The following is a 21,692-nucleotide window of genomic DNA, read 5'->3' as shown; positions in this document are numbered from 1 at the left end:
GCACAATTGCACTCATCTCACATGCTAGCAAAGTAATGCTTAAAATTCTCCAAGCCAGGCTTCAACAGTATGTGAACCATGAACTTCCAGATGTTCAAGCTGGATTTAGAAAAGGCAGAGGAACCAAATATCAAATTGCCAACATCTGCTGGATCATTGAAAAGGCAAGAGAGTTCGAAAAACATCTACTTCTGCTTTATTGACTATGCCAAAGTCCTTGACTATGTGGATCACAATAAACTGTGGAAAATTCTGAAAGAGATGGGAATACCAGACCACCTGACCTGCCTCTTGAGAAACCTGTATGCAGGTCAGGAAGCAACAGTTAGAACTGGACATGGAACAACAGCCCGGTTCCAAATAGGAAAAGGAGTACATCAAGGCTGTATATTGTCACCCTACTTATTTAACTTATATGCAGAGTACATCATGAGAAACGCTGGGCTGGAGGAAGCACAGCTGGAATCAAGATTGCCGGGAGAAGTATCTATAACCTCAGATATGCAGATGACACCACCCTTATGGCAGAAAGTGAAGAACTAAAGAGCCTCTTGATGAAAGTGAAAGTGGAGAGTGAAAAAGTTGGCTTAAAGCTCAACATTCAGAAAACGAAGATCATGGCATCTGGTCCTATCACTTCATGACAAATATATGGGGAAACAGTGTCAGACTTTATTTTTGGGGGCTCCAAATTCACTGCAGATGGTGATTGCAGCCATGAAATTAAAAGACACTTGCTCCTTGGAAAAAAAGTTATGACCAAACTAGACAGCATATTAAAAAGCAGAGACATTACTTTGCCAACAAAGGTCCATCTGGTCAAGGCTATGGTTTTTCCAGTGGTCATCTATGGGTGTGAGAGTTGGACTATAAAGGAAGCTGAGCACCAAAGAATTGATGCTTTTGAAGTATGACGTTGGGTAAGACTCTTGAGAGTCCCATGGACTGCAAGGAGATCCAACCAGTCCATCCTAAAGGAAATCAGTCCTGAATATTCATTAGAAGGACTGATGCTGAAGCTGAAACTCCAATACTTTGGCCACCTGATGCAAAGAACTGACTCATTTGAAAAGACCCTGATGCTTGGCAAGATTGAAGTCAGGAGGAGAAGGGGATGACAGAGGATGAGATGGTTGGATGGCATCACCGACTCAATGGACATGTTTGAGTAAACTCCGGTAGTTGGTGATAGACAGGGCAGCCTGGTGTGCGGCAGTCCATGGGCTCCCAGAGTCAGACATGACTGAACAGAACTGAAAATGTGTGATTTGGGGAAAGAATGCTAATGATAGTTTGTTGACGTTTTCAGTAATTTTCAATAGTGCATATGTACTGAGTAGAGGTTAAAAACTGAAAAAGTAGAATGATTCTCTTTTAGTCCCAAACCTGAAAGACAGGAACCTTCTGTTCCTGTCAACACTGAACAGCTTCACATCAGGTGGTATAACACTAGATTAGCTACACTCAGGGCTGTAACCTCTGACTCTCCAGGGCTTGTGATGTCTTCTCCTCACTGACCTCTACTACTTGCCATTACTGCTCCTAAACCCCTCATGTCCAAAAATAACCAACAAATTAATCTTTCGCCAATCAGGACAAGGGTTTAATAAGTAAAAAGAAATTTTATTATCTCTTCTGTAAATACACAAGATTAGTGCAAGCTCTCATAAATTTGTTTACTGTAAAGAATGAGATTAGTTTCTTATTATTGATAGACCTGACCCATGATAACTATCCCAGAGTCCTGGACAAAGGTAATTTGAGCTCAGATATCTGAACCCTGCCTGCTTGTGCTTGGAACATAGAAGCCAGTTTGGAAACCTTGTCCATCTAATGGCACTTGGGGTGTAATTTCAGGAGGAGGCATCACTACTTACCAGGGGCTCCATCTTCAACAGCTCAGTCACCAGGAGCCTTTCTCACGATTTCACTCACAGCCAATCCAAGCACAAGGCAGGTCAATCTGAGGATGAAGAAGAAGCCTTGAGACTCCAGACTTCCAGACCCATCAGAATTCAAGCCCCAACCTTCACCTGGACATGACCCCCAGCCCCTCAAACCGAAATAAGTGATGCACCCTAAGAATCTTCTCTGCAGGATCACAGGTAAGATGGCAATAGCCGTTGTGAAATGAAAATATCTCCTGCCATATTAATAAACAAGAAATGTCACAGTCATCAGTAATTTCTGGCCTCCATATGTGAATAGTTCAGTTCAGTTCAGTCGCTCAGTTGTGTCCGACTCTGCGACCCCATGAATCACAGCACGCCAGGCCTCCCTGTCCATCACCAACTCCCGGAGTCCACTCAGACCTACGTCCATCGAGTCAGTGATGCCATCCAGCCATCTCATCCTCTGTCGTCCCCTTCTACTCCTGCCCCCAATCCCTCCCAGCATCAGAGTCTTTTCCAATGAGTCAACCCTTCGCATGAGGTGGCCAAAGTACTGGAGTTTCAGCTTTAGCATCAGTCCTTCCAAAGAAATCCCAGGGCTGATCTCCTTCAGAATGGACTGGTTGGATCTCCTTGCAGTCCAAGGGACTCTCAAGAGTCTTCTCCAACACCACAGTTCAAAAGCATCAATTCTTCAGCGCTCAGCCTTCTTCACAGTCCAACTCTCACATCCATACATGACCACAGGAAAAACCATAGCCTTGACTAGACAGACCTTTGTTGGCAAAGTAGTATCTCTGCTTTTGAATATGCTATCTAGGTTGACCATAACTTTCCTTCCAAGGAGTAAGTGTCTTTTAATTTCATGGCTGCAGCCACCATCTGCAGTGATTTTGGAGCCCCCAAAAATAAAGTCTGCCACTGTTTCCACTGTTTCCCCATCTATTTCCCATGAAGTGGTGGGACCGGATGCCATGATCTTCATTTTCTGAATGTTGAGCTTTAAGCCAACTTTTTCACTCTCCTCTTTCACTTTCATCAAGAGGCTTTCGAGTTCCTCTTCACTTTCTGCCATAAGGGTGGTGTCATCTGCATATCTGAGGTTATTAATATTTCTCCCAGCAATCTTTATTCCAGCTTGTGTTTCTTCCAGTCCAGCGTTTCTCATGATGTACTCTGCATATAAGTTAAATAAGCAGGGTGACAATATACAGCCTTGACGTACTCCTTTTCCTATTTGGAACCGGGCTGTTGTTCCATGTCCAGTTCTAACTGTTGCTTCCTGACCTGCATACAGGTTTCTCAAGAGGCAGATCAGGTGGTCTGGTATTCCCATCTCTTTCAGAATTTTCCACAGTTTATTGTGATCCACACAGTCAAAGGCTTTGGCATAGTCAATAAAGCAGAAATAGATGTTTTTCTGGAACTCTCTTGCTTTTTCCATGATCCAGCAGATGTTGGCAATTGGATCTCTGGTTCCTCTGCCTTTTCTAAAACCAGCTTGAACATCAGGAAATTCACAGTTCACATATTGCTGAAGCCTGGCTTGGAGAATTTTGAGCATTAGTTTACTAGCATGTGAGATGAGTGCAATTGTGTGGTAGTTTGAGCATTTTTTTGGCATTGCCTTTCTACAATATACAATTGCAATATACATTGCTGCTTTTGAACGGCTTAGTAACCTAAAGATTTTGAACCAGAGTTTACATAAGAATCCCTGTGATTACCAAAGCCAGACAAAGATGCTACAAAAAAAGAAAACTACAGACCAAAATCACTGATGAACATAGATGCAAAAATCCTTAACAAAATTCTAGCAAATGGAATCCAACAACATATTAAAACGATCATACATCATGACCAAGTGGGCTTTATCCCAGGGATTCAAGGATTCTTTAATACCCACAAATCAATCAATGTGATACACCACATTAACAAGTTGAAAGATAAAAACTATATGATTATCTCAATAAATGCAGAGAAAGCCTTTGACAAAATTCAACATCCATTTATCATAAAAACCCTACAGAAAGCAGGAATAGAAGGAACATTCCTCAACATAATAAAAGCCATATATGATAAACCCACAGCAAACATTATCCTCACTGGTGAAAAATTGAAAGCATTTCCCCTATAGTCAGGAACAAGACAAGGGTGCCCACTCTCACCACTACTATTCAACATAGTTTTGGAAGTTTTAGCCACAGCAATCAGAGAAGAAGAAGAAATAAAATGAATACAGATTGGTAAAGAAGAAAGTAAAACTCTCACTGTTTGCAGATGACATCATCCTCTATATAGAAAACCCTAAAGACTCCACCAGAAAATAACTAGAGCTAATCAGTGAATATAGTAAAGTTGCAGGATATAAAATTAACACACAGAAATCCCTTGCATTCCTATACACTAACAATGAGAAAACAGAAAGTGAAATTAAGGAAACAATTCTATTCACCATTGCAATGAAAAGAATAGAATACTTAGGAATAAATCTACCTAAAGATACAAAAGACCTATATATAGAAAACTGTAAAACACTAATGAAAGAAATCAAAGATGACACAAATAGATGGAGAAATATACCGTGGATATATTTGGATTGGAAGACTCAATATAGTGAAAATAAGTATACTACCAAAGCAATCTATAGATTCAATGCAATCCCTATCAAGCTATCAATGGTATTTTTCAGAGAACTAGAACAAATAATTTCATAATCTGTATGGAAATACAAAAAACCTTGAATAGCCAAAGCAATCTTGAGAAAGAAGAATGGAACTGGAGGAATCAACCTGCTTGACTTCAGACTATACTACAAAGTTACAGTCATCAAGACAGTATGGTACTGGCACAAAGACAGAAATATAGATCAATGGAGCAAAATAGAAAGCCCAGAGATAAATTCATGCACGTATGGACACCTTATTTTTGACAAAGGAGGCAAGAATATACAATGGAGAAAAGACAATCTCTTTAACAAGTGGTGCTGGGAAAACTGGTCAACCACTTGTAAAAGAATGAAACTAGAACACTTTCTAACACCATACACAAAAATAAACTCAAAATGGATTAAAGATCTAAATGTAAGACCAGAAACTTAAAACTCTTAGAGGAAGACATAGGCAAAACACTCTCTGACATAAATCACAGTAGGATCCTCTATGACCCATCTCCCAGAGTAATGGAAATGAAAGCAAAAATAAACAAACATGATCTAATTAAACTTAAAAGCTTTTGCACAACGAAGGAAACTATAAGCAAGGTGAAAAGACAGCCTTCAGAATGGGAGAAAATAATAACAAATGAAGCAACTGACAAAAAATTAATATACAAGCAACTCCTGTAGCTCAATTCCAAAAAAATAAATGACCCAATCAAAAAATGGGCCAAAGAACTAAACAGACATTTCTCCAAAGAAGACCTACAAATGGCTAACAAACACATGAAAAGATGCTCAACATTACTCATTATCAGAGAAATTCAAATCAAAACCACAATGAGGTACCATCTCATGCTGGTCAGAATGGATGCTATCAAAAAGTCTACAAACAATAAATGTTGGAGAGGGTGTAGAGAAACGAGATACCTCTTATACTGTTGGTGGGAATGCAAACTAGTACAGTCACTATGGAGAACAGTGTGGAGATTCCTTAAAAAACTCAAAATAGAACTGCCATATGACCCATCAATCCCACGGCTGGGCATACAGACTGAGGAAACCAGAATTGAAAGAGACACATGTACCCCAATGTTCATCATAGCACTGTTTACAATAGCCAGGACATGGAAGCAACCTAGATGTCCACTGGCAGATGAATGGATAAGAAAGCTATGGTACATATACACAATGGAATATTACTCAGCCATTAAAAAGAATGCATTTGAATCAGTTCTAATGAGGTGGATGAAACTGGAGCCTATTATACAGAGTGGAGTAAGGCAGAAAGAAAAACACCAATACAGTATACTAATATGCATTAGAAAGATTTAGAAAGATGGCAATGGTGACCCTATATGAGAGACAGCAAAAGAGACACAGATATAAAGAACAGTCTTTTGGACTCTGTGGGAGAGGGTGAGGGTGGGATGATTTGAGAGAATAGCATTGAAACATGTATATTATCATATGTGAAACAGATCGCTAGTCCAGGTTAGATGCATGAGGCAGGGTGCTCAGGGCTGGTGCACTGGGATGATCCTGAGGGATGAGATGGGGCAGGAGGTGGGAGGGGAGTTCAGGATAGGGAACACATGTACATCCATGGCTGATTCATGTCAATGTATGGCAAAAACCACTACAATATTGTATAGTAATTAGCCTCCAATTAGAATAAAAAAAAAAAAAAAAAGAATCCCTGTGATTGCACATGTGGAAATTGGCCTTGCATTTCTGTTGCCTCCTGGGGTTAGTAGTCCTTGCCTTCAGGGGACACTTTTCATTGTGTAACCGACACTGATTCCAACCATCTCCAAGAAGTCCAGGATCTGTACTTGTCATTCCCTTAAGGGAACCTGTACTCTTGTCTACCCTCTTTGTAGTTTGAGTGCTATTGTCAGAATTATATTGTTAGTATCACTAGGATGATAATGATCACAGTTACTGTTGACATTCATGATGATTTTTATTAATGCATATGTTGCCTTTATGTATTGTGTTTCAGTTATATTCATTAAAAATGAATAGAGTCTCTTTATTCATCAAGGGTGTCTGATTTTCTGAAAATGTCTGTGAGGGGTCCCCAACACAAATACTCATACGTTGCAGCTCCAAGCTCCTGATACACCTGACTGAACCCTTCGGTTGGAAGACACTCCTGAAATACACCTTGTTCCCCTTCTGGGGCAGAGGTTCTGCATGTTGGGATCTGAGGACCAAGGATGACGTCATGGGCCCTTTTGAGACTAGAAAGATTCAGAAGTCCCTGTGAAACCCAGCAATTGTTTGTAGACATCTGGGATCTCCAGCTGAGGGCATCTTTGTACATCTCGAGAAACCACTACATTTCTTACTTCAACTCAGGGACCCAGAGGCAGCTTTTAATGACACAGAATGTGACGGAGTGAATGGTGGGCATAATACTCCAGAAATCTTTCTCAGATGCCCCTAACGACACAAGAACCATCTTGGAAAGGCTACCGAGAAAACTTTTCTCCCTCTTCAGAAATTTTTACTTCAGCTTAAAAGCCAGGGAACTGCCATTGGTCAAAATGGCTGCTCAGAGACAGCTACCTACCTCCTCTTAAGTTGATGAAAACTTTCTAGGTCACCTCTGGTGTCCAGGAAATGTTGATACTGGCCTGGAAGTCCTGAAGAAAGTGACCACCTCTCTCGGGCAACTGCAGAACTTTGTAAGTACTCCAGGGAATCTTGGAATTTTGTGGAATTTAGTTCATTGGGATATAGCCAATGATTTTTCTTATGATCACATTGGCTTTTGTGTTTTATTGTTTGTTGGGTTTTTAAAATAATTTTTAAAATTATTTATTTTTGGCTGTGCTGGGTCTTTGTTACTATATGTACTTTTCTCTAGTTGTTGCGAGATGGAGCTACTCTTTACTTGCGGTGTGAGGGCTTCTCATTGCTGAGGCATCTCTTGTTGCCAAACACAGGCTCTACAGCATTCAGACTTCAGCAGTTGTGGCCTGTGAGCTTGGTTGCTCTGTGGCATGTAGGATCTTCCTGGACTGGGGATAGAACAAATTCTTTACCACTAAGCCACCTGGAAGCCCCTGTTTGTTGGATTTTTATTTAATTTGTTTTTTGAGAAAGATGGCAGAGGTACCATCCACCATTCTCATCATTTCATTTCAAGGCTACAAGTCTGAAACGACTTAATACTAGGATACTAGTGTTGTTAGTCCAGCTACTTAGATTAGATTTCTCCAGTGTAAAGTTATGCTTATATCATGTCCAAAAATGTGTTGTTTTGGAAGGATTTCACTATGTACAGCCTTTGAGGTGTGGAGAGTTATGCTCCACCTCCTTGATTGCTGATATCCACATAAATTATCAGGAATTCCTCTCCACGGGAGATTTGTACTGTCCTCCAATTTGTTTATATAGATAATCCTTTATACATTTATTTATTTATTTTGGCTACACCATGCAGCATGTGGGATCTTAGTTACCTGACTAGGGATCAAACTGTGTCCCCTGCCTTGAGAGAGCAGAAGCTTAACCACTGGACCACCAGGGAAGTCCTATTTTTTTATTTAAATCAGTATGAACTCTTGGATATTTACTTTGTATCCTAGGATATAGTGAGTACAACTTTATCCTGTTGCTCAAAATGTTCCAGTTTGGGCCCTTGGGAACTCTTTTAGTTGACTTCTGTTTTCTTTTGACATAATCCCATTTATGCCTCTATGTGTGTGTGTGTTTGTGTGTGTGTGTGTGTATGTGTATCTGTGTGTGTGTATGTGTGTGTGTGTGTGTGTGTAGCTGTTTTGTTGAATTAACACTTCCTCACTTTCTGGAACTACAAGAATCTACAAATCTGTATATTTCCTGCTCCAACCCTATACTATGCTATGCTATGCTAAGTCACTTCAGTCGTGTCCAACTCTCTGCGACCCCATAGACGGCAGCCCACCAGGCTCCTCCGTCCCTGGGATTCTCCAGGCAAGAACACTGGAGTGGGTTGCCATTTCCTTCTCCAATGCATGAAAGTGAAAAGTGAAAGTGAAGTCGCTCAGTCGTGTCCGACTCTGAGCGACCCCATGGACTGCAGCCCACCAGGCTCCTCCGTCCATGGGATTTTCCAGGCAAGAGTACTAGAGTGGGGTGCCATTGCCTTCTCCTGCTGCAACCCTAGAATGAACTATTTATCCAAGGAATATGGTTTTGTTTTTATTAGCAAATATGATTTCAAAAACAACAGCATAGGTCTGAATGTGTTCATTGCTAGAGGGGAGTTCTTGTTTCTTGGCTTTTCAGCGGACAGTGTGAGGAAATTTTTGTTTGTCCTGACCTGTGTATTCCCACCTAAGTTGTGTCTATCAATCCACTGATCAATATATACAAATAGACAAAGACATGGCTTCCCTAGTGGCTCAGATAGTAAAGAATCTGCCTGCAATGCGGGAGGTGGGTCTCAAAAAGTCAGACACAGCTGAGCGAGTAACACACACATAGACAGAGATGCATGTCCATAAAGAATAACTGTCGTTTATATTAACATAGACCGAGCTTAATAATTCATCCTGATGTTCTCGTCTGTCATCCACGGGCACACGGGATCTTCTAGCCGGCCCCCCCCCCCCCCCCCCCCGCACTCCCGACCTCCGGGCATCCTGTACTGCGCCCAGCCGCCTGCAGAGGGCACCAGAGCGCGCCACGTGGAGAATGCGTTGCTGCGCGGGGAGCTCGACACCGTCTCCTGGTGAGAGGACAGGAGTTTCGAACCCTGGGGACCCACAGGGACCAGGAGATATTTCTCTCAAATAGAGGGAATGTGCTTTTCATTTTCTGGGCTTTTTCCGTGTCCTATTATTCACGTTCTTGTGCACTATAAATTAGACTCCTATGCACTATGAACCAGAGAAGGCAATGGCGACCCACTCCAGTACTCTTGCCTGGAAAATTCCATGGATGGAGGAGCCTGGTAGGCTGCAATCCATGGGGTCGCTAAGAGTCGGACACGACTGAGCGACTTCACTTTCACTCTTCACTTTCATGCATTGGAGAAGGACATGGCAACCCACTCCAGTGTTCTTGCCTGGAGAATCCCAGGGACGGAGGAGCCTGGTGGGCTGCCATCTATGGGGTCGCACAGAGTCGGACACGACTGAAGCAACTTAGCAGAAGCAGCAGCAGCACTATGAACAAGACTTCTTTTACAGAAGTATTCTTTCATTAAGTGGTTTGGGGTGAAAAATCACAGCCTGCTTTAGTATTTTTATGGATTCGGAATGGCTTCTGAGGAGAAATCTCTCTACAAGTTTGGAGGAAGGGTAAACCTTCCTCCAAGGGTAAACCGTGTAAACCTGTGGATGGTGGGAGCAACCATGAGCGGCGGTTCGTCGCATGTCTTGGGGACGCAGAAGGGTCTGGTCAGCAGTCACCCGGTCTCGGGGGGAAGGAAAGTGTTTGCAACACTACAAGTGTTTGTTTATTTTTAGAGGGTAATTTTTCTGTAAAGTGGAAATAGTTGGAATATTGAAAAATTGAAGAGTGGGTGTTTTAAAACTTCCAACCATATTTAAATATTGATTCCCCTCCCCCCACATCCAAATCAGAATATATCGTAAGTTCACTTTCCAGGCTTTAAAGAAAATTGTCTTCTCTCTCATACCTTTAAAGTAATGCTTCTCCGCGTATCCCAGTTTCAAGTTGAATTATTGCATGATTAACTTTTTTTGTGTTGTGACCCAATAACAGTTTTTTTATAATTCTGAGTTAATTTCATCCTAGGGCAGGTCTTCTGCAGAACCTAGGTGTGGTAGGAATTGTTGAAAGAAACCTAGGACAGTTGGAAGTTTATAAAATTGTCATAAAAAGAAATGAAGGGAAAATACTGATTTTGAAACAAAAGCTTAGACTCAAAATGATAATCGGTTAACACTTTTTCAGAATTGCATGTTCTTTCTTGAGACGGAGGGCGGAGGGCAGGTGGAGGGGTCAGCAGGATCGGCGAACAAGAAAGACCTGCCAGGCTGCCATCATAGCCAGATAGCCTGAGACATCTCAGTTCTATTTTTTTTTTTTAAGGAAAAATATTTATTTATTTTTGGCTGCCCTGGGTCTTCACTGCTGCATATCAGCTTTCTCTAGTTGCTATGAGCAAGGCTTATTGTCTAGTTGCGGTTTGGGGGCTTAGTTGCTCAGTGGCAGGTGGAATCTTCCCGGGTCAGGGATTGAACCCATGTCTCCTGCACTGGCAGGCAGATTCTTAACCACTGGACCACCAGGGAAGTCCCTAAGTTTTACTTTTTAAAATATTAGTTAAGACACACTTTATTTATACCAAAAACATTTGTAAGTTGTGATTCAATTATTCTGAAAGGGCATAATATTTTAAAAATTTGTAGTAGTGATTTACATAGTTAGGGTATAGCTAAAGCATAGCATAAATATGCTTGCAGAAATGCATCCTGGGTTGACTCTCTCTTACTTTAAATTAAAATATGAACTCTTCATAATCACCAAAATGTTTGCTTCTTGGCAGTGTCCCCAGTGTGTTTTTATCTGAAAAAAAAATTTTTAACAATTTCAAATCAGGTGACAGGAAACCAGCTAAAGGCTCAGAGTTGCTGAATAAAGATAGTCATTTTTGTTTTACTTCTTTTTTTTTTTCTGTGACTAAGAGAATCTCCACATGGCAGGAGTCAGGTTCTCTTAGGATTTGCTGCCAGTGAAAGTGAGTGAAGTGAAAGTCACTAAGTCATGTCCGACTCTTTGCGACCCCATGGACTATACAGTCCATGGAATTCTCCAGGCCAGAATACTGGAGTGGGTAGCGTTTCCCTTCTCCAGGGGATCTTCCCAACCCAGGAATCTAACTGGGGTCTCCTGCATTGCAGGCGGATTCTTTACCAACTGAGCTATCAGAGAAGCCCTGATAGCTGCCAGGGATGGGATTAAATAATCCATCTGAATAACATGCCTAATTAAACCGTAAAGCCCCATGCTTCTGCTTTGTTATCTTTTTAATGAGGATGTTAATATCTTCTTTATGACTGTCAAGAGCCAAAGACTTATTGCTGCCCCTTCGAGAGGAGAGCCCCCTCCCCATTTGTCTTTGCTCCCTCTCTCTGCAGGTACTTGTGGGTTGTACTGAGGTGGGGAGCATTACCATGTGAAGGTTTGCAGATTCAAGATGGTGGGCTTTTCTGGGGATGTTAGAAATGACTGGAGTCTCTCGGCTTCTTTCTCTTTCCTCAACTTTGTCTGTTTAGTCATTGAACTGTCCTTTGGTGAGAATACACACGAAGACAGGGCGACCAAGTTGCAGACAATGGAACCCCAGGTGAGTAGGACTTGCTCGTTCTTGTGAATTGATACCTATCTTTTCTTTTTTTTTCCCCGGGGATGAGTGGGTTTTGAGTCTTGGCCTGGATTTCCTGGGGCCCCCATGAAATTAAATTACTGTCAGTCATTTTTCCTCAGGACTCTGGGAGGCTTAGGGCAGGTTGGGGACTAATTGAGAAATAATTCCCTACCCAGTATTTACACTGCTTTACTCCATTCCTCACTCCCTTAAGGATGTCCTTGAAGAAAAGGTAAAAAGTTGTTTCTTTGAATTTATCCCATGTTAGTGTCTGCTGTGGGCTTAGGCATGTGGTGAACATAGGCAGCAGAAACGAGTAAGAGCAAAAGTGTCTAGTCCTGCAGGGAGGCAGTTGTTTGTTTTTCAAGTGAGTTTAGTCCATCCAGTAATTTGGATGCTGCAGAGGAGGGCTCTGCAGCATGGAGATTGGGGTGAGAGGAGGCAAGCAAGAGAGCAATAAGGAATCATTATTTTCCCCCAATTTTAAATTTATTCAAAATTTTATAGAATATACTTGCACATTTAAATAACTTAAAAAAAGAAAAAAAAAATCTCCTTATCCCTTTTGTCCCCAACAACCCAGTTTCCTTCTTTGTAATCAAAACTGCAAACAGAAAGAAATGTCTGGTACTGTTTTATTATTTTGGGCTGTGCATTAAGAAGAAGGATTATATCAGCATAAACCTAGGGTCCTGTAGCAATTTTTGAAGGGCTGGAAAGATCAGGTTCCACTGAGAGGCCTCTATTTCCTGTTAGCATATAAACAGCTTGGTGGTACAGGAGGGACCTTGATAACCCATGCTTGAAGGTCCTAGAGAAGATGGAGATGCAAGGTCCCATCACAGGAGGGTCGGGTCAGGACAATCCTTCTGTGTAGCAGTTCTAGGGCCCCTTGGGGTTTGCTTCTGAACTGTACGTCTTATTCTGCGTCATGAACATATGAGTTGTGCAGAGATGGGAGAAGCCACCTAATTATCACGTTCTCCAGGAGAGTGTTCAGTTCTGCAGAATTTGGCCATTGCTTTGCCAGATTATTTCCACTACAGTTACCTCATTCACTGTAATATTTTGTTTTCAAAGAAAGTGAAAGTGAAAGTGACTCAGTCGTGTCCGACTCTTTGCGACCCCATAGGTTGTACAGTCCCTGGAATTCCCCCGGCCAGAATACTGGAGTGGGTAGCCTTTCCTTTCTCCAGGGGATCTTGCCAACCCGGGGATCGAACCCAGGTCTCCTGTAATGCAGGAGGATTCTTTACCAGCTGAGCCACCAGGGAAAGCATTTTGTTTTCAAAGTGGTGCGTCTGTGAGTATGTGTGAGAGACACACGGCATGTCAGCCTAGAGAAATGTTTGACCAGAACCCCAAACAAGGTTGAGCTTTTTCTTACACAGCAATCTAACCACAGCCCTACTGCATACAGTATCTTTCCATGGCACTTCGTGGGGAAGGCCCTGGCTGCACAAAATGTCCATGTTTTAGGAAACAGTGACCCTCAAGGATATGGCTGTAGACTTCACCAAGGAAGAGTGGGCCCTGCTGGACACCTCCCAGAGAAAGCTGTTCAGAGAAGTGATGCTGGAGAGCATTAGCCATCTGGTCTCTGTGGGTGAGTCTGTCAACATTGATGCATTTTTAAAACAAGTATCCAGAACAGCTTCTACATATTCCCCTCCCTTCTCAGCCCTCATTCACATTCTTTCATGGTTCTTAAAACTCCTTGAAGTTAATTCGTTTATTTATTTACTTATACCTGTTTTTTGTCAGCCCCAAAGATTATAGTTTTCCTGACCACTCTTCCCTGCCTTTCTTGCTTCTTTTTTTTATTTTTATTTTTTAACTTTACAATATTGTATTGGTTTTGCCATATATCAAAATGAATCCGCCACAGGTATACATGTGTTCCCCATCCTGAACCCTCCTCTCTCCTTCCTCCCCATACCATCCCTCTGGGTCGTCCCAGTGCACCAGCCCCAAGCATCCAGTATCATGCATCGAACCTGGACTGGTGACTCATTTCATATATGACATTATACATATATGCCATATATATATATGTGTGTATATGTATAAATAACTCTGTTTACTTACCAGATAGTTAAAAATGCATTAATGAAAATTATACCAGCGATCTATTTCCAAAGAGAAATTAGATTGTTCCTGTGGAGCTTCTGTGTTTTGGATTCTTTTTTAAAAGTAAAGTTTATCTTACTGTTGTTGTTCCGTCGCTTAGTCGTGTTCGACTCTTTGCGACCCCATGGACCTATCCTACTGTGGGAAGATTTAATTTCTCCATTGAAAACACTGAGGCTTCTTCACTCTAGCTTTGACCTCAGGCCCACACATCAGCAAGAAGAGCCACCTGTGTTGGCCCAGTGCCAGGATGTTGTTCCTGCTCAGAAGGAACAGCTTCCTGAAAGAAGCTTTAGTGTTGTCAGGGGTGCTCTTCCTGGGCTGTTCTCCGGTATTCACCATGTCCTTCCTTGGCAGCCTGCCCTGAAATGAAAGAATGCGCATAGTTCTTTAACCCTGAATTAAATCCAAGACAAAAATACCTTTTCCCACCTCTAAACAGGGCATCAACTCTGCAAGTCAGATGTGATTTCCCAGCTGGAGCAGGGAGCAGAGTTGTGGAAGGAAGAGAAAGGATTTCCCCAGTGCCCGAGTTCAGGTGAGTTCCAGGCTCCCGTGTGGTCAGTATCAGGAAGATCCTGATACTAGGGGAGCAGATGCCTGGAAATGTCAGCGGCAGAGGTTCCTGAGTGAATTCTGTTTTCAGGAAAGTGGTGGAGGCCACTGGGACCTGTACTCTCTTTCGCATTTTCTTTGGGCCTCAGAAAGGAACTGTTCACGTCCTCTTAAAGTTTTGTGTAATGTTCTTTGTCCTGTTTTCTTACCTTTGACAAATTTCCTTCTCTTTACCTTATCAACAACCAATCTTGATTTTATTTTGTCTCTTATCGAAATCCTGAAAATACTTTTTAATTTTCAGTTTTCTAAAATGGGTTTTAACTCACTTTACCTCCTTTCCACATTCTTGCTCTGTGTCAGGGTCAGTATTTGAAACATACTCACGCAGGCCTTGCATGCTTTCAACCGTTTTCTTCCTCCAGTGCCACACTAGCATTTTTTTTAACATTATTTTAGACAGGAAAGGTGACCCTGTGAGACAAGAAGAAATATTCCTGCAAGATACCTGCAAGGAAGACTTATCTAATTGTAAATGGTAAGTCTCAAGGGGGTGAACCCATCCCTTTTCATTAAAGGCATGGAAACTGAAAGGCTTTAGAATGCAGGACACCACGGTTATTTGAGGTGAACGTAAATGCTGCTGCAGCAGAAAGTTTAGATGGTTTCAATTTAGGGAAAAAAATTAATTCATACTTGCAACCATAACCTGAGTACTTATAAAATAATTGCATAAACATGGCTTCGAAACTAATGAAATATTTAATAGATTTGCAGTTGAGATGTTATGAAACAGGAAATCTCTCTGTGTTGTAGAAAATAACACACAATGAGTATGTAAATAGCATTCAACAGGAGCCTATTCGTGGCACGGTCAAACTAGAAGTCGTGTAGAGAAAAATTAACGTCTCCTTGTTTCCTTGGAACAGCAGAGATTTCACACTAGAGAGGATATACATGGATATAATGATTTGGGGGACATTTTCACCCACAGATATACAGTGGCAAGACATGTGCTAAATCATATGGGGGGAAAAAACTGTAAATGTAATAAACATGGGAAAGAATTCTACCAGAGCACTCAGCTCTCTATACATGAAAGGACACACACTGGAGAAAAACCCTATAAACCTAACAAATGTGGTAAATGCTTCAGCCATCAATTCAGTTCAGTTGCTCAGTTGTGTCCGAATCTTTGCAACCCCATGGACTGCAGCACACCAGGCTTCCCTGTCCATCACCAACTCCTGGAGCTTGCTCAAACTCATGTCCATTGAGTCGGTAATTCCATCCAGCCATCTCATCCTCTGTCGTCCCCTTCTCCTCCTGCCTTCAATCTTTCTCAGCATCAGAATCTTTTCCAATGAGTCAATTGTTTGCATCAGGGGGTCAGAGTATTGGAGTTTCAGCTTCAGCAATAGTCCTTCCAATGAATATTCAGGACTGATTTCCTTTAGGACTGACTGGTTTGATCTCCTTGCAGTCCAAGGGACTCTCAAGTCTTCTCCAACAGCTTCAGCCATAGGGCTAATGTTTACTTGCATGAAGAATTCATGTGGGAGAGAAACCATGTAAATGTAAGGTATGTGGGAAGCAGTTCAGCCAAAGCACTTACTTACATTCACACAGAACAACTCACCCAGGAGAGAAACCCTGTAAATGCAATGCATGTGGCAAAGAATTCCATCAGTGCACTCAGCTTTGTGTACACTGAAGAACACACACTGCAGAGAAACCCTATAAATGTCATGAATATGCGAAGTGTTTCAGTCAAAAGGCTAACTTACATTCATACAAAAGAAATCCTCTGTCTGTAATAAACATGGTAAAGCTTCCTGTCATCCTTTCCTTCATCTTTAGTCAACAAAAGAGAATCACACTGGGGAAAAACTAGGAATCCTTTGGTTAAAACTCTGGCCTTAGATAGCACGAGAGAGTTCACACCAAAGAGGAATCCTACATGTGAAATAAATGTGGCCAAAATTCCAGGCATATGTCCAATCCTTAAAGAAAATAATCACGTTATGGAAAAGCTTTCAAATAGTTCTTTAACCTTAGTTGATGTGAAAGAACTCACACTATAAATGTAATGAAGGACTGTCTTCATCCTCAATTTTAATATTTATACACACCAGAGAACCTACACAGGGACAAATTGTGTGTCTGCAATTAATGTGGAAATGCCCTCAAAGAAGATGAGGACAGCAGGTGAGCTAGAGCTTTCAGGGTGTCTGCTCTGCACTCTAGGTCCAAGAGAAAACAGAAATGGAGTAAAAACCTGATGGAAAATATGGGAGCCAGAGAGCCTACTGGAGGAGGATGGGAGCTGGGCTGGTGGTAACAGCGACCTTCAGCAAAGGGATGAGCCAGGGAAGGGATGAGCCAGGGTCCAGGCCGCCCATGAGCCCTGGTTCATTCCCCTTAGGGCTGATCCCTCCGCAGTTTCTCCTGATGTTGGTCTCTCACTTTCCCTTGCACCAGGAACAGATGTCAATTTTCTCTCTGCACCCCAACTTGGGTATCACTGCACTCAGCTCAGTCTCAGAAGCTGCTTTAATGCCTGCCCTGTTGGATTCAGGGCTGGTAAGTGCAGAGCCTGCCTTACTCCAGATGCCAGCTTGGAGTGAGTGAGATATTCAAAGGCTGATCAGTGACCTACGTTTATGTGCCACAGTGGCTTCCCTAGTCTCATTTGAGAACATTTAAGTAGTAAGTGAATTGATACAAAATAGACATTTCTATCACAAAATTCATTTTGTATGGAGCATTCATGACAGTGAAAAACTAGTTGAAATGAAAACAAACAAAAAACCCCTTTGGCTTTTACTCTGAATGTGTAAACTGTATGTGATGTAACAATGAAACGCCAGTGCACGTGGGATCCACCAAGCCTGTGTGGGTGTGCTGGCGGGCACACTCACAGCACATGCTCTGGGCACTGCAGCACTCACCTGGGCCTAGTGGGCTGAATCTCCCAGAGGAAAATGGCCTCAAGTGTTTACAGTTTATCTCACCAACTATCGTACAATAATACGTTCACTCCTGCTTTCTGGGGACCAGTAGTCATTTTCTCCAACAGAAAGGTGAACTTTCTATTTCCCAAACTTCTCTAGTTTTTTAATTTGATTGAGGAGAATAACAAGGAAAGTTATGAATGATTGCTAAGTCACTTCAGTCGTGTCCGACTCTGTGCGACCCCATAGACGGCAGCCCACCAGACTCCCCCATCCCTGGGAGTCTCCAGGCAAGAATGCTGGAATGGGTTGCCATTTCCTTCTCCAATGCATGAAAGTGAAGAGTGAAAGTGAAGTCGCTCAGTCTTGTCCGACTCTTAGCAACCCCATGGATTGCAGCCTAACAGGCTCCTCCATCCATGGGATCTTCCAAGCAAGAGTACTGGAGTGGGGTGCCACTGCCTTCTCCGTATGAATGATTACTAAATGCTATTGTATGCTCTGTAACATAGTATAGGAATGTGTGCTGTTTTGTTATTGTTACTATTAAATCTGGATTATCATATTTAGAACATACATTAAAAGTTTACTTTTTTGTGCCACGTCGTTTGAGGGATCTTAAGTCCCCCATTTAGGGATTGAGCCTAGGCCAGGGTAGTGAGAGCACCAAGTCCCTAACCACTGGACCGTCAGGGAATTCCCAAAAGCTGATTTTGGAAATCTATTACAGCTTGTTTTTTCGAGAGCCAGCATAGTGGAAAAATAAATGTGTTTTGATTTATACATAACGTACCCTGCTAATTCATGTGATAATATGTGGATTTTTATGTTCCAGGCATATAAAGAATAAAATAATGTCTATTTTTAATTCTATCTTAGGGTCTGTCATCTAGCAACATTTCATGCTAGGTTCATTCACGTACCCACATAACTGTTGATGTACAGAGGACATTCCTCCAAAAGAACTGAAATCAAAAAATTACATAAAATGAAAATTTTACATCAAAATATAATTATTATGAAATTTAAAATCAATGGTATTGACCTAACAAATATTTTTTTTAGCACACATAGATTAAGTTGTAGATTAAGATAATCTAGTTAATAGTAATAAAACATTCAGATAAAGTGTTCTTTACCAAGAAATGATATATGTAAAGTATGCCAGAGTGTGAATTACTTGACATTTCAGATGAGAACATTAACCATTCTAGGAATTCTTCATAAATAAATGGTGGCAATAATTTTATTACATGGAAAATTAAAGCTATTAAAATATAACTTCAGATAACTCATTCTTTTGTAAATGTACACTTTTTAAAAAGTTAATCAGCAAAGAGGACTTTTAGAGCAGTGAAAATACTCTGTATGACATTATAATGATGGACACACATCATTATACATTTGTCCAAATTCACAGAATGTACACCACCAAGAGCAAACTGTAACGCAAACTGTAGACCATGGATGGTTATGAGGCATCAGTGCAGCTTCATCTTTATTAAAAAATGGACCATCTAGTAGTGGTGTCCATAATGTGGGAGACTGCATGGTTTGGGGGAAGGAGCAGTCTCTGTACCTTCTCAATTTTGTTGTAAACCTAAAACTGATGTTGAGAAATGTTACTTTATTTGTTGAATAAATATCTCACACAACTTTTGTATAACTATTACTGAGAATGTTAGAAAGCATTCTATTAAAATTTTATTAACATATCTTTCAAATTCTGATATACTAGTAATATAGACTATGTTAACAGTACTTCATTATTTGATATTATCATTGTTTAATTACTGCATAATTCAGTATAAGCACATATTACATGTTAATGAAATTGAAATTCACCATTAAAATATTCCATCATTAATATTTTCATTAATTACTGTATTATCATTATTGTAATTAGTATCATTTAAATTCACCTTCTACTTTAATACTAGAAGTTCTAGTATAGGTTATCTAAAATCTTACTGGTTTTTCTTTTGAATTCCAGACATGACTATAGTCAACCTGTCATCAAATCCTGTTCTAGTCTCTGAGGGCTCTCACTGCCTGGGGGCTGCAAGAAGAAATTCACTTTGTTTTCATCTCAATCATATTTGACTTGTAACACTGTAATTAAGTTTTTAAAATGTGAAAATCCCTAAGAAATACTGTCTTTATTCAATGCAGTTTAACTTGAATACAACTATAGTTCTCAGTCAATTCAGAGATGCTTTTCAGAAGGTTCCATACACGTGATCATGAATCACCAGTTGGTCACCTTCCTCTGGGCTAGTTTTCCCTAAAGGACAGATTTGTCTTCAGGAACTAATAAACTGAGTAAGGGGTACCTTTGAATATTAAATGTGGTGGTGATATTAGTCTTCTGAGTCCAGTACAGTTATCACCTGGAGGTTGTCCTCCCATATGGAAAAGGCTGGAGACCCGGTGGTTGCTCTCTTGCCGCAGTTATGGCTGACTGCTCACAAGGCTGTGACTAGACTACGGGCGTTGTGATGAGGAGGGTCACGGAGCGCTGGGGAAGGGGAGACCCGTGCACGTGGATGGCTTTTTCTCTGATGTGGCAACACTAGAGCCAGCTTTAGAGGCAGTTCTGCATATCATTCAATCTTTCATGTATTTAAACTTAGAGGAGTTTCTAGATCTTACACATGTCATATAGAAGAACTTCTCAAAGGATTTGAGGATCTGCTTTCTTACCTATTTCTAGGTTTTAGTTCATGTTATTGGGGAGGCCTCTCACTGGTGTTTTCCACACAGGAAATGAAAACCACCCTCTGTGCTACCTACCTGTGTGTTTTCAGATGGTGCAGGCTTTCTATCCTTGGTGTAGTCCATCATCTCACACTATAGTTATATATACAAGGACAGTGCTTCTCAAAGAAGGTGGATCCTCAAATCTTGCACGGTGATGCAAGACAGTAAGAGCAAGCAGTGAGTGAAGGCTGAGACAGAGTTGTAAACTTCCTGGCTAAGCTTTAAGCACCAACACGGAGATCTGTTAATACTGGCAGAGTATTTTGTGCGGGGCGGGGGGGGGGGGGCCGCTTTTTGGTTTTGGCTCTAGTATTTAAGGAGATCTCTCTCAAATCACAAGGTGGCCACCAAACTAATACAGACCTCAATAGCATATCATACATAACAAAACCTTTTACACAAAGTTCAGAAAATCATTAAACAAATAAGCACAAACCACATAAAATGTCAACAAATCTCAGGAAGGCAGGAGAGTCTCATTTCTAGACACATTATAATATTCAAAATATCCAGTATTTCATGCAAAGAGATAAGAAAATACATCCCATCCTTAGGAGAAAAAGAAAACTAATGGATACTGTCCCTGAGGAAGGACAGACATTGGAGCTACTAGAAAAAGGCTTTCAATAACTGTCTCAGTGTTGCTCAAAGAAGTAAACCAGGCAAATGATGCTTCATCAAATCACAAGTTTCAATTAAGAGGTTTTTTTTTTTGGCTGTGCCCTTGAGATATGGGACTTTAGTTTTCCAACCAGGGATTGAACCTGGGCCCTCTGCAATCAGAGCACAGTCCTAATCCCTGGACCACAAGGGAATTCCCAACATAGAGATCATAAAATGGAGTCAAATAGATATTCTGGAGTTAAAAGTACTATGGGCTTTCACCTGTGTTTATTATATAAAATATTAATAGGGACTTCCCTGATCACAGCCGATCCCTCTCCCGCCAGAACACCAAGATGTTGAATTTTGCTCATCATCCTCACACATGACCTGTTTCCACCCTAGTTGAACAGTACAATCACTTTTCAAAAAATTATGTCAGTTTCACCCTGGGATGTGCTTATTTAATTGGCCTCAGGCTATGATCTGTTAGTAGTTGTAATTGTGTTAGTTTGGGAAGTAGTAATTGTGTTAGTTTGGGAAGAACACCCATCTGCTTAGTATTGAGAGCACTTCCCCTATAGATATAGGTTCAGTGTGGAAGTCTGTTGAAAGGCAATACATTTCCAAGCCTTGGGAGCAAAGCAGGGGAGACCTCCTTTGAAAAAACTTTCATTTTTGCTTGGGGAAAAGAACATTAAGTTAATGATAAGAAGGGCTTCTGTGGTGTCTGAGAGGTTAGGGGATATTATAATATATTGCTTGGGTATTCTTTCCAGGGCTGCTATGTGGGGGGGAGGGCAGGGGTG

General features: G+C 41.2%; 1 protein-coding gene across 1 annotated transcript; it reads left to right on the top strand.

The window, feature by feature from the left end:
• Window positions 1-9,098: 9,098 nt before the first annotated feature.
• Window positions 9,099-15,214, top strand: LOC147343447 (zinc finger protein 69 homolog). The gene is made up of 6 exons (XM_086379659.1): window positions 9,099-9,274; window positions 11,652-11,713; window positions 11,790-11,860; window positions 13,361-13,487; window positions 14,454-14,549; window positions 15,026-15,214. Exons 1-6 carry the CDS (start codon window positions 9,099-9,101, stop codon window positions 15,106-15,108), a joined length of 615 nt encoding a protein of 204 aa, XP_086235785.1. The 3' UTR covers window positions 15,109-15,214.
• Window positions 15,215-21,692: the final 6,478 nt, after the last annotated feature.

This window comes from Bos grunniens, chromosome 27 (assembly GCF_055505025.1).
Source record: "Bos grunniens cultivar Pamir isolate PY7600 chromosome 27, Bosgru_T2T1.0, whole genome shotgun sequence".
NCBI classification, from domain to species: Eukaryota; Metazoa; Chordata; class Mammalia; order Artiodactyla; family Bovidae; genus Bos; species Bos grunniens.
This window is presented reverse-complemented; position numbering and strand designations above follow the sequence as displayed.

Excerpts from the sequence above, each read along its gene's own strand:
- LOC147343447 (XM_086379659.1), top strand. The coding sequence starts at position 9,099 with ATGTTCTCGTCTGTCATCCACGGGCACACGGGATCTTCTAGCCGGCCC. Across the intron at positions 11,714-11,789 it reads AGGTTTGCAGATTCAAGATG|TCATTGAACTGTCCTTTGGT; the intron begins GTGGGCTTTTCT and ends TTGTCTGTTTAG. Across the intron at positions 14,550-15,025 it reads TCCCCAGTGCCCGAGTTCAG|ACAGGAAAGGTGACCCTGTG; the intron begins GTGAGTTCCAGG and ends ACATTATTTTAG.